Source organism: Giraffa tippelskirchi, chromosome X (assembly GCF_054371585.1).
Source record: "Giraffa tippelskirchi isolate mGirTip1 chromosome X, T2T-mGirTip1v1.2.pri, whole genome shotgun sequence".
NCBI lineage: Eukaryota > Metazoa > Chordata > Mammalia > Artiodactyla > Giraffidae > Giraffa > Giraffa tippelskirchi.
The window spans coordinates 28,017,478-28,031,957 of record NC_137289.1 but is presented as its reverse complement, the minus strand read 5'-3'; the positions used below and the strand labels follow the sequence as shown (position 1 = coordinate 28,031,957).

General features: G+C 37.4%; 1 protein-coding gene across 2 annotated transcripts in view; it reads right to left on the bottom strand.

Moving 5' to 3' along the window:
• TENM1 (teneurin transmembrane protein 1) overlaps positions 1-14,480 on the bottom strand; it is a 795,886-nt gene that overhangs the window by 318,253 nt on the left and 463,153 nt on the right. For both annotated transcript variants that reach the window (XM_081563742.1, XM_081563743.1), the window contains one exon: positions 10,751-10,903. In XM_081563742.1, the coding sequence (XP_081419868.1) occupies positions 10,751-10,903 (153 nt within the window). The remainder of the gene's footprint in view (positions 1-10,750; positions 10,904-14,480) is intronic.

Genomic DNA, 14,480 nt, shown 5'->3' with positions numbered 1-14,480 from the left:
AAAGATAAAAAGAGAATTCTAAAGCAGAAGAGAAAAAACAGAGTCATATACAAGAGAATCACCATAATGCTATCAGTGGATCTCTCCATAGAAACTGTGCAGGCCAGATGGAGTAGCATAATATATTCAAAATCCTAAAAGGGAAGAACCTGCAACCTAGGATACTTTACCCAGCAAGACTGTTATTTAGAATCAATGGAAAACAAGTAATAAAATAGCAATAAGTACATACCTATCAAAATTACTTTAAACATCAATGGACTAAATGCTCCAATCAAAAGACAGGATGGCTGATTAGATCAAAAAAAAAAAATAAACAAGACCCTTCTGTATGCCAACAAATTGGGCAACCTATAAGAAATAGACACATTTCTTAAAAGATACAATCTGCCAAGACCGAATCAAGAAGAAACAGACAATGTGACCAGAGTGACCACTGTAGTAAAAATGAAGGTGTAATTACAAAACTCCCAGCAAACAAAAGTCCAGGACCAGACGGCTTCATGGGGGAATTCTATAAAACATATAAAGAAGAACTAATACCTATTCTTCAACTATCCTAAAAACTTGAAGAGGATGGAACATCCCCAAATTCATTCGAGGCCACTATTACCCTGATACCAAAATCAGACAAAGGCACAACAAAAAAAGAAAACTATAGGCCAATGTATTCGATGAAATATACATGCAAAATTCCTCAACAAAATATTAGCAAACCGAATCCAACAATACACAGAAAGAATGAGATACCATGACAAAGCTGGAATTATTCCAAGGATACAAGGATGCTTCAGAATTCACAAATCAATCAATGTGATACACAACATAAACAAAAGGAGGAATGGAAATCACATGATCATCTCAATAGACATAGAAAAAGCATCTGACAAAAATTTAACATCCATTAGTGATGCAAACTCTCATTAAAGTGGGTAGAGGGAACATAGCTCAACATAATAAAGACAATTTATGACAAACACACGGCTAACATCATACTCAGTGGTGAAAAAGAAAGCTTTTCCTCTAAATTCAGGAACAAGACAAGGATGGCCACTTCTATTTAACATAGTATTGGAATTTCAAGTCACAGCAATCAGACAATGAAAAGAAATAAAAGACATCCAAATTGGAAAGGAAGAATTAAAACTGTCACTCTTTAAAGATGACATGATATTTCATACAGAAAACCCTAAAGTCTTCATCCCCAAACTATTAGAACTAACAAATGAACTCCACAAAGTTGCAGGATACAAGACTAACGTACAGAAATCGGTTGCTTTTCAATACATTAATAACTAACTATCAGGCAGAGAAAGAATAAAATATCTAAGAAAAACTTAATCAAGGAGGTGAAAGACCTCTACTCTGAAAACTATAAAACGTTGATGAAGGAAACTGAAGATGATACAAAGAAATGGAAAGATATCCCATGCTCTTCCATTGGAAGAATTAGTATTGTTAAAATGGCCATACTATCCAAGCAGTATACAGATTTAATGCAATTCCTATTAAAATACCCATGACGATCTTAAAGATCAGATCCGAAATAAATGCAAAAGAAACAAAAGAGACCATAGCAAAAATCAACAAAGCTAAAAGCTAGTTTTTTGAGAAGATAAATAAAATTGACAAACCATTAGCCAGACTCATCAAGAAACAAAGGGAGAAGAACCAAATCAACAAAATTAGAAATGAAAATGGAGAGATCACAACAGACAATACAGAAATACAAAGGATCATAAGAGACTACTATCAGCAGCTATATGCCAATAAAATGGACAACTTGGAAGAAATGGACAAATTCTTAGAAAAGTATAACTTTCCAAAACTGAACCAGGAAGAAATAGAAGATCTTAACAGACCCATCACAAGCACGGAAATCGAAACTGTAATCAGAAATCTTCGAGCAAACAAAAGCCCAGGACCAGATGCCTTCACAGCTGAATTCTACCAAAAATTTAGAGAAGAGCTAACACCTATCCTACTCAAACTCTTCCAGAAAATTGCAGAAGAAGGTAAACTTCCAAACTCAATCTATGAGGCCTGCTGCTGCTGCTGCTAAGTTGCGTCAGTTGTGGCCGACTCTGTGAGACCCCATAGATGGAAGCCCACCAGGCTCCTCCGTCCCTGGGATTCTCCAGGCAAGAACACTGGAGTGGGTTGCCGTTTCCTTCTCCAATGCGTGAAAGTGAAAAGTGAAAGTGAAGTTGCTCAGCCGTGTCTGACTCTCAGCGACCCCATGGACTGTAGCCTACCAGGCTCCACCATCCATGGGATTTTCCAGGCAAGAGTACTGGAGTGGGGTGCCATTGCCTTCTCCCTCTATGAGGCCACCATCACCCTAATCCAAAAACCAGACAAAGATGCCACAAAAAAAAAGAAAACTACAGGCCAATATCACTGATGAACATACATGCAAAAATCCTTAACAAAATTCTAGCAAACAGAATCCAACAACATATTAAAAAGATAATACATCATGACCAAGTGGGCTTTATCCCAGAAATGCAAGGATTCTTTAATATTCGCAAATCAATCAATGCAATACACCACATTAACAAATTAAAAGATAAAAACCATATGATTATCTCAATAGATGCAGAGAAAGCCTTTGACAAAATTTAACATCCATTTATGATAAAAACTCTCCAGAAAGCGTGAATAGAAGGAACATACCTCAACATAATAAAAGCTATATATGACAAACCCACGGCAAACATTATCCTCAATGGTGAAAAATTGAAAGCATTTCCCCTAATGTCAGGAACAAGGCAAGGGTGCTCACTCTCACCACTACTATTCAACATAGTTTTGGAAGTTTTGGCCACAGCAATCAGAACAGAAAAAGAAATAAAAGAAATCCAGATAGGAAAAGAAGAAGTAAAACTCTCACTGTTTGCAGATGACATGATCCTCTACATAGAAAACCCTAAAGACTCCACCAGAAAATTAGTAGACCTAATCAATGAATATAGTAAAGTTGCAGGATAAAATTAACACACAGAAACCCCCTGCATTCCTATACACTAACAATGAGAAAACAAAAAGAGAAATTAAGGAAACAATACCATTTACCATTGCAATGAAAAGAATAAAATATTTAGGAATATATCTACCTAAAGAAACAAAAGACTTATATATAGAAAACTATAAAACACTGATGAAAGAAATCAAAGAGGACACAAATAGATGGAGAAATATACCGTTTTCATGTATTGGAAGAATCAATATAGTGAAAATGAGTATACTACCCAAAGCAATCTATAGAGTCAATGCAATCCCTATCAAGCTACCAATGATATTCTTCACAGAACTAGAACAAATAATTTCAGAATTTGCATGGAAATATAAAAAACCTTGAATAGCCAAAGCAATCTTGAGAAAGAAGAATGGAACTGGAGGAATCAACCTGCCTGACTTCAGGCTCTACTACAAAGCCACAGTCATCAAGACAGTATGGTCCTGGCACAAGGACAGAAATATAGATCAATGGAACAAAATAGAAAGCCCAGAGATAAATCCACGCACCTGTGGACACCTTATCTTCGACAAAGGAGGCAAGAATATACAATGGAGAAAAGACAATCTCTTTAACAAGTGGTGCTGGGAAAATTGGTCAACCACTTGTAAAAGAATGAAACTAGAACACTTTCTAACACCATACACAGAAGTAAGCTCAAAATGGATTAAAGATCTAAATGTAAGACCAGAAACTATAAAATTCCTAGAGGAAAACATAGGCAAAACACTCTCTGACATAAACCACAGCAGGATCCTCTATGACCCACCTCCCAGAATATTGGAAATAAAAGCAAAAATAAACAAATGGGACCTAATTAAACTTAAAAGCTTCTGCACAACAAAGGAAATAAGCAAGGTGAAAAGACAACCTTCAGGATGGGAGAAAATAATAGCAAACAAAGCAACGGACAAAGAATTAATCTCAAAAATATACAAGCAACTCCTGCAGCTGAATTCCAGAAAAACAAACAACCCAATCAAAAAATGGGTCAAAGAACTAAACAGATATTTCTCCAAAGAAGACATGCAGATGGCTAACAAACACATGAAAAGATGCTCAGCGTCACTCATTATTAGAGAAATGCAAATCAAAACTACAATGAGGTACCATTTCATGCCTGTCAGAATGGCTGCTATCCAAAAGTCTACAAGCAATAAATGCTGGAGAGGGTGTGGAGAAAAGGGAACCCTCTTACACTGTTGGTGGGAATGCAAACTAGTACAGCCACTATGGAGAACAGTGTGGAGATTCCTTAAAAAACTGGGAATAGAACTGCCATACGACCCAGCAATCCCACTGCTGGGCATACACACCGAGGAAACCAGAATTGAAAGAGACTCGTGTACCCCAATGTTTGTCGCAGCACTGTTTACAATAGCCAGACACGGAAGCAACCTAGATGTCCATCAGCAGACAAATGGATAAGGAAGCTGTGGTACATATACACAATGGAATATTACTCAGCCATTAAAAAGAATACATTTGAATCAGTTCTAATGAGGTGGATGAAACTGGAGCCTCTGTATAATTACAGAGTGAAGTAAGCCAGAAAGAAAAACACCAATACAGTATACTAACACATATATACGGTATTTAGTTAATTGGTAAAGATAACCCTGTATGTGAGACATCAAAAGAGACACAGATAAATAGAACAGTATTATGGACTCTATGGGAGAGGGTGAGGGCGGGATGATATGGGAGAATGGCATTGAAGCATGTAAATTATCATATGTGAAACAAATCGCAAGTTCAGGTTCGATGCATGATACAGGGTGCTCGGGGCTGGTGCACTGGGATGACTCAGAGGGATGGGATGGGAAGGGAGGTGGGAGGGGGGTTCTGGGAGGGGAAAACATGTAAACCCATGGTGGATTCATGTCACATGGCACCCCACTCCAGTACTCTTGCCTGGAAAATCCCATGGATGGAGGAGCCTGATAGGCTGCAGTCCATGGGGTCGCTAAGAGTCGGACACGACTGAGCGACTTCACTTTCACTTTTCACTTTCATGCATTGAAGAAGGAAATGGCAACCCACTCCAGTGTTCTTGCCTGGAGAATCCCATGGACAGAGGAGCCTGGCGGGCTACAGTCCATGGGGTTGCAAAGAGCTCGACACGACTGAGCGACTGAGCACACAAGCACTCATTCTCTCTACCAGGAAGAGAAGGGAAATTCTAAATCTTTAGAAGCTCTGATCAGAGAAGGAAATGACTTAAATTTGCATAAACCATACTATTTACTGTGCTTTTCCTAATACCCTCCCTTGACTGACTCCCCTCACATCTTTTGTCTTCACATGACTTAGGTCATTTCAGAGAGTTGCTCAGTTTTCCTGGGTATCTCTCATGAATACAGGAGGAATACATGTTATTGAACTTGTTTGTTTTTCTCCTGTTTATCTTTCTTTTATTACAAAGGGGTCTCATCCAAGAACCTAGAAGGGTAGAGGGAAAATTATTTTTCCTCCCCTGCAAAGCCAACTCCCTTTTTTTTTTCCAGAGGAGAAATTGGAGCCTAGGGAGTTGAAGCTACAGTCACAGTTTAGTCTTGGCTAAAGCATCTTCAAGACAGGCTATAAATTGTGTCATATTAATCAGCTATACATTGTTTACATGGGTGTACAGTCAGCAGATGTTGACTAGAAAATATCTTAGTTCTTTTTCTTCAACTTTGCAGAGGTAGGTTTTGTAGGATGAACATAAAGGAAATGTCATTTCTCCCCAAGGCCAGCCTTTTGCAAAAATTGTAAAGGAGATAAAGGCTGTCTTTACTGTCCTTTGGACTTCCTGGTGGCTCAGCTGGTAAAGAATCCACTTGCAATGCAGGAGACCTGGGTTCAATCCCTGGGTTGGGAAGATCCCTGGAGAAGGGAACAGCTACCCACTCTAGTATTCTGGCTTGGAGAATTCCATGGACTGTACAGTCCATGGGGTTGCAAAGAATCGGACATGACTGAGCGACTTTCACTTACTGTCCTTTAGGTTTTGGTCTCTCCATCCACCCTTCTCATTCCTGGTGCTCTATTTGGGCATCCATCCCACAGGAATTCAGTCCTCTCATCTACTCAATAAACTTTCTCCACATTCAAATTGCTACTGACAATGCTAGCTTTTACCTCAGCCTTATACTCCTGAAGTACAGAGCTGGTTAAGAGATTCCCCCAAGCTTTTGCTTTCAGACATCCTTCCACCCTTTTATGCTTTAGGAAGTGGCTTACCACAAAACAAATAAACAGAAATAACCAAGTTGAAAACCTCTTTGCCTATGACTTATTAGATTAAAGCTCTCTGTCCTTTCTTTCTTAGGACTCCCACAGAATTGTATATGACTCCCTTGTTTACACAGATCTTTCCCTTCTGGCTGGAACCTGCTGAAAGACCAGACATAGATTCTCCAATTTCTCATTCTCTCTCATAAATAATTAGCTTAGATTAGAACTATTTGTTTCCCTTCAACTAGATAAACACAGAAAATATTTCCTGTTCATCTGAGTGATGGAGATTTCCCCTGAGTACAAAACAATTCCGACTGTAAATCATGTATTCATCCTATAAGTCTTGGGCAAAACCACCTGGCCCACACACTTTGATCTTTGAATCTGGGGTGCTCTCTCTATTGCCATGGCCTGAATAAAATAGCTTTTGTTGCTGGCTCAGTTTTTATCTTTGATACCCCCTTATAAAACCTCTTTAGCAATTTATATGTTTAGTTTGTGTTACATTATTACAATAACAGATGAAAAAACAAGAGGTAGAACCAGGTGTCCTTGGTTCTAGTCTCAGTTCTCTCTATGTGTTCTTGACCCTTCTGGACCTCAGTTTCTTCATCTTTAAATAAAGATGCTGGATTTGATAATCTTTAAGATTTTAAAATTCTGTATCTGTTGATAAATTACACTGCAGTTATTTTTAGTTCAGTTTATGGACATTACATGACTCAGGTCTGGGAACAAGTCTTTAATTTGTTTATATCCCCTTCTTTGTTTAAACCCGTTGTTACATAATATTTATGAACTAAAGAGAGTGAGTTATGACTAGTTTTTTAGCTTCTAAGGTAATAGGGCCTGTTTTAGTACAATACTTTCAATACTACATTACTGAACAATGGATAACTGATTTTTCTGGTAGATTCTAACATGTGGTTGTAACTTATGTCTTCTTTTTGAAATTAAATTTAAATCATTCAAATAAATTTCAAAAAGAAAATTCTAGCACACTAAATGTCTATAATCAAATATTCTTTTTTTCTTCTGTTTTGAAACTAAGCAGTAAGAAAATTCTTTCATCTCCTAATGAGAAGCAGATACACATAGCTACTGTTAATGGGGGACCAATTCCAGTAGAATTTGATTATTTTTAAAATGCCATTCTACTTATCCATGCCTTTGATGATGAAGATGATGATAATTTAAAAATAATAGATGCTAAATTGGTAAGTAAAGAGAGATCAAACTTTAAAGAGAGAAAACATCTAAACTCTAGGGAGGACATCATCTGAAATGAAAAAGTTGATGTCAGTTTGGAAGCAGGATCTATGGTAGCTAGTAGGATGCCAATAAACTTAAGGTAATTTTCCAATCATTTGACTCTATAATAATTATTTTTCTAAATTAAACAATATGCTTAACATTGTGCTATATGCTTTTCATCCATTGTCTCACTTACTCCTTAAAACCACTATATGAAACAGTTACTATTATTATCACCCTTATGTTGCAGATGAGGACACTGGTTCAGCAAGGCATGCGTGCGTCCTAAGTGCTTCAGTCATGTCTGACTCTTTGCAACCCTATGGACTGTAGCCCGCCAGGCTCCTCTGTCCATGAGCTTCTCCAGGCAACAATGCTGGAGTGGGTTGCCATGCTCTTCTCCAGGGGATCTTCCCGACCCAGGTACTGAACCTGAGTCTCTTATGTCTCCTGCGTTGGCAGGCAGGTTCTTTATCACTAGTGACACATGGGAAACCCTGGTTCAGCAAGACGGTGTTGCTTAATTGTCTGAGGTTAGAGAGCCAGTAAATGACAAAATCAGTTAGTATTCAAAGCCAAATCTGATTCCAGAGTCCAGGCTCTTAACTACAATGCTATATTGTCCAATCCTCTAGGAGAGTAAAGAAAACAATATAAAAAGAATGATCTGGTTTTCAAGTTTATATTAAGACATGTTTTTAGAACTGTATTTATGGGCTTGTGTGATGTCTAGAAAATTGTAAAAGGATACACTGACCATTTGAAAATATCCTTACAGTATATTACATCTTCTGCAAGGACTGGTTTAGTACACATATGACATTATAAAAGAGGCACTATGTTTTTACTTGGTAAGTAATATGCAGTAAAGACCTAATAGAGCAGGACTATGATGTGCAGTTCTTGTTAAGGTTTTGTTTAGACTTCCATAAAAAGTCGGTTTAAGATAATAACTTGGGATATATGGTATCAACCTTTAATGATTTTTCTTAATAAAGTATTAAATTGAAATTGCTTTGGCCTGTTTCTTGTTGTAACTGAGAATAAACTTAAAAACATTTTTCATTTATGAAACTTGTCACAATACATTAAAATAGAGGTATACAGAGTTTGTCCATAGGGTTGCAAAGAGTTGGACACGCATACAGAATTTATCTACAATCTAGCATGAATAGACACTGAGGTTCTGCTTTCAGTGTGTGAAATGTTTTTTTGTGATTTTTATTTACATTTCATGTGTGAATTTCAGTAGAATGCAAAAGTTAAGAAAACTGGTGGTCTTTGCAATAAGACCACCAGTTTCTAGCTCTGTTATCTTGGGAAAATTGCTTAAACTCTCTGTGCTTAAAATTTCTCATTTGGAAAATGGGGACCACAGTGTTACTTTCATGATGTAATACATGTTAAGTGAAAGTGAAAGTCACTCAGTCATGTCTGACTCTTTGTGACCCCATGGACTATACAGTCCATGGAATTCTCCAGGCCAGAATATTGGAGTGGGTAGCTATTCCTTTCTCTAGGAGATCTTCCCAACCCCGGGATCGAACCCAGCTCTCCTGCATTGCAGGCGGATTCTTTACCAGTGGAGCCACAAGGGAAGCCCAAGAATACTGGAGTGGGTAGCCTATCCCTTCTCCAGCGGATCTTCCCGACCCACGGAATCGAACCAGGGTCTTCTGCATTGTAGATAGATTCTTTACCAACTGAGCTATCAGGGAAGACCTACATATTAAGTGTCTGGAGTAAATTTTGGCACATGGTAATTTTAATACAATTTAGTCATCATCATCATGATGAAACTATTGTTTTTGGAAAGGACTATAGAAACCTGAATTAGAATAAAAAAAATGAATATGCTTTGATGACAGCTATGCGATAACCTGTTATTTTTCACCAAACAGATAATTCATGATTTTCATTGTGCCTGGCAAAACCTAGGTATATGATGCCAAATGGTGGCTCTTGTATTTTCAGATATAAAGGAATGAAATAAATAGTAGGAGAGAAGGTAAGGGAGAAAATCTCCAAGCCCAAGTGTATTCAGACCCTTTCCTCTGCCATCTGTGACCCCTGTACTACCCTCAACCTCTCTCAGCAGCAACAATGAAATTGCTGGGAAAGGTCAGCTCAGGCTAGAAACAGTAATTCTAAGGAAGGACATAAAGCAAACTGCATTGTGAATTGAAAACTAGAATAAACCATAATGTTTTCCTGAACCCTAACCATTAGCATTTTACTGAAGCATAGACCAAAGCAAAGTTCCTTTTTCAAAAGCAAAGAAAAATAAAACAAAACAAGACCCCAAAATAACTCCATGAAAGGAACAAAAAACATAAGCGTATTAATCAGAATAACTATAAAAATCTGTTTTCAACTAGTGAACCAAAACTGATTTTCCACCCCTGTAAAATTATAAGCTTCTTAAGGATAGGGTTTGAGTCATTCATTTATTCATTTGTTTATATTTGGCCTAAAAATATTTTTAGGATAGTAGTGGTTAATACATTTTGTTTGCAACTTTTACTTTTGGAACTGATGTACTGATATTTTACATGGCTCTTCTATACTGTATCCTATATCAAGAGAAATCAAGAGAAATCACAATACAAATTTTCAATACTTGAATTTTAAGACTAAGATAATTTAGTGTGAAATAAGATGTTCAGACTGCTGGTACTGTGATATTTATTGTAAATAAGTCAGGTAGTTCAAGCTTAGGTTGGTTAAATTTAACAATTCAATGCTCAAAGTGCTTTTTTCTTTTCCCTAACTAGGAAGAATTTATGTTTCCCAATGAGGAAACAATTCATATTCCCCCACGTTGACATAAACATTCACCCTTGTATCACACATAGAAGGCATTTTCTTATTATAAACAGAAGAAATTTCCATATATCCTTTGTAAAATGTTATATACAAATGCTCAGCTTGGACAGAGAACTTAATCAAAATCCCACATTGCTTCAGGGTAGCTATATGTAAAATGCAATTTCCATTGTATTGAAACTTCCATTCTGTAAATATTTATCTATTTTGAAAATTGCCAACATATTTGAAAAGTTTAATTGGTTTATACTCAAAGCAATAGAGAATCTCTTTTCACAAGACATTTACATGTATTTATTCTGTCCACGTACAGTATTTCTTTTGAGTGATCATGAAATTTAATGTGAAATGAAACCATCCCAGATTTGGCGCTAATGACCACAATAGAAGAAAAGTAATCAGTAATCAATCAATCATTTTGATCTGTACCTTTTTTCTCTGATTTATCGGAAACTTTTCCTCCAATTGGAGAGTAAGTAGTATCCATGGATTCGGTCCCTCTGTTCCCCTTGCTAACTCCATTTTCATAGAGCTGTCCTTCAGCGGGTTGCAACTGCCAAGTCAGGCCGAACAAATGTACTGCTGCAAGAAAACAAGCCATAGAAGATTAATTAAATAACTGATGATATTATAAATAATACAAGATTAAGTGGTTATTAAATCATGTTGCAGAAGACTATGTAATGGCATGGGAAATATTTATGATGCATCAAATGAAAAACATCAGGCTACTGAACAGTATGAATAGCATGATCTATATATCGTGTGTGTGTGTGTGTGTGTACATATGTTGCTGTCTGGAGAAAGGGTTGAGAGGATATACTGCAACATATTAACAGCATGGGGGGATTATGGAGGAGTTTAATTTTCATCTTTATGATTTCTGTATTGTCTATATTTTTTTACATTGAACATGTATGATGTTTGCCATCTTGGGGGAAAAAAGAAATTTTTGTTTTAAAGGAACAATAGAGTAAAATTGACTTGGTTGATCAGGGATGGTTTTATGAAGGAAGTAGGATTTGAGATAGACTTTGAAGGCTATGTGGGGCAGGTGTGAGGAATGGGTGGGGTGAGGGGGCAGGCTGAACAAAATATGACTTTGTAAAGCACAGGATGTATTTGAGGCAAAGGAAGTTTCTGGGGTTGATTGAAGTTTAACTATGTATAGAAGTTAGTAGAAATTAAGGCCAGAACAGTAGATAAGGGTCATATTGTAGAGGACATTGAATGCCACCCTTAGCTATTTGGATTCAATTTACTGGGCAACTGGGAGGCACTGCCATTTTCTGAATAGATGAGTAATAGGATCAGTTTTCTTTAGGAAGATTAATTTGATAGCAATGAGGAGGACTGATGATTTCTAGGCAAATAAATGATATCATCAGAGCACCCTTTGTAGAAAGATAAATCCAGTAGTAATGTGGAGAAGGATGGATAGGAGGCCTAAAGTTCTGGCAAGAACACAAATTGGCATGGCATTGTAATAATGCAGGTGAAAAATGATGAGTGCCTTATTTAGGGTGGTGGTTGTGCGAATGAAAAGAAGGTGATTCTTTCAGGAGAAATTGCATAAACATCATCTCAGGATTCGGCAACAAGCTCTGTGTATGAGTAGGTGGCTGTGTGCTTGCACTAATGTGCACGTGTGTAGGTGTGCTGGGGATGGGCATAGGAAAGAGTGACGGAAACCAAAATGATTAAGGTTTTGAGCCTGATAACTGAAAGCATGGTGGAATCATTAACAGAGTTAGGGATTTCACACTTAGCTCAGTACTAGCTACAAATAGTTGGTACCAGATATGTGTTTATTAAAAGCTTACTAGGTGGTCTGGAGAAGGGAGAAGTGATGGGAGGAATATGTGTGCATGCATGCTAAGTCGTTTCAGTCATGTCCGACTCCTTGCAACCCTATGGACCGCAGTCCGCCAGGTTCCTCTGTCCATGGGATTCTCAAGGCAAGAATACTGGAGTGGGTTGTCATGCCCTCCTCCAGGGGGTCTTACTGACCCAGGGATCAAACCCACATCTCTTATGTCTCCTGCATAGGCAGGCAGGTTCCTTACTACTAGTTCAACCTGGGAAACCCCAGGAGGAATATAATGAATTCACATTTGGAGATGCCAGGTTCCAGGGATTGAAGGGTTATCTAGAAAGTCATGTCAGACACAAGGGTTTGAAATTCTGGAGAAACATAAAGGCTAGGAAAAGACTGAAGAATCAAATATGCACATAAGCAATAGTTGAAGTAAGAGTGATTGAGATTACTGAGTGAAGAGAATGTTAAGAGAAAATAGTGCCTAGGACAGAAGGTGGGGTAATCCTTTGTTTTCTCACTGCAATTTTCAACATCAACCAAGGGGAAAAAAAGTTTATCTGTTCATAAGCCATCTCATATTTTCCTTTTTGTTCCTAGGCAGACTGATAGGGGCCAATTTATATATCTAACACAAATATATAGCATATGAATTAGCAACCAAGGATAGGAAAGCTAGCCAGATAGCCTATTTAAAAATCATCCACTTTGAGTTGAGCCAAAGAGATTTCTAACACCTACCTTCTAATTTATCCTTAAAACTTTTAAGCATTTAATTGGTTTCTACCCTTTTATTTGGATTAAGGCCAGTACTGTCTGATGAATTTCTCTTGCAATTATTGGAAACAACTGAAACTCAGATGATACTGGTTCTGAGTAAGGTATAGTATGGCATGCTAATAGAGCTCTATTAGGACATCCCTGAGATTTCCTTGCTCAAAGTACAGTTGGTTTAACATACTCCCTCCAGTTAAAGGTATTTATCAGCTTTATAGAAAATTCAGTCTACTCAGTCCCCAAATAATTTGAATATGATGGATATTAGAAGTTACATTGAAAATGTGTTTGACTTTCTTGGTTCAGATATTTTTTTGAAATTAGATGGGCCATAAAGAACAAAAGGCATAATAGTTCTCAGTTTGAAGATCAAGGGCTATTTTATATACTTTATTTAAGGTAAGCTGGTTTCTTGAGGGGGGCTTCCCTGGTGGCTCAGCTGGTAAAGGATCCGCCTGCAATGCAGGAGAGCTGGGTTTGATCCCTGGGTTGGGAAGATCCCCTGGAGAAGGGAAAGGCTACCCACCCCAGTATTCTGGCCTGGAGAATCCCATGGACTGTATAGTCTATGGGGTCGCCAAGAGTCAGACACGAGGGCACTTAATGAGAGAGAAAATACGTGTGCTGAGAATCATTTCAAAATAATAAAATAAGGTTTAATTTTTCATCATAAATGAAATGGACTGCTTCTAGTCAATCAAGACAGATAAAGAGGTATGCACAATTAGTCAAATACCCTTTGAGGGTGGTAAAACTTTATAATTTTTTTTTAATATAGTTGTATCTTTTCTAGGTAACAAGTTGTTTGTAATGTACACTTGCATGAATACCTAATGAAAGTTACTTGCTACAGACTATGGGTACCATGGCAAGGCTACGGGTCTTTTCTCTCCTCCAAACTGAACTTCCACATACTGAGATGTGAAAAGAAATCAAAGAGAGCATTTATGTGCAGGGTAGATTGGGGTAACTAAGCAACTCTAGTGTTTGAGTTCTGTTAGAAATAGTATTTTTTTTAACACTAAGACCAATGTATAAAACTATACTGAACTTCAGGATATACCAACACACCATGGGAAAGATATGGCGGTGCTTCTATTATGGGGATGTTTTTATTGATTCATTCAACAAGTATTTTCAAAGCATATGCTAGGTACACAGGTAATGTTAGGAATACAGGAAAAGGTAATAAACAGCCATGACTGCAAAGGTATTGGCTGACAAATATGGATGTTGGATATAAACAACCAACATAGCCTGTTGAACATATTGGTTGCATATCAGCCTTGGATACCCAATGAAGAAGATACATAGTCCTTAGCTTCTAGTGGATCACCATCCAGATCTATGTTACATATTTATAGCCACACTTTAAGCAAGTCCCCAAAACCCAATTAGAAACATTATGAGCCCACTGGTTAGAAGTAAGGGTACAACTGGTAATGAACAAACAGGGCAGTGTTAAGTTATATTCACATACTGATTCAACAAGTACTTCTTGAATGCCTAGTTTGTGCCAGGCACTGTTTTTCTATTTATAGCAGTGAATAAAAAAAACCAAAAGCT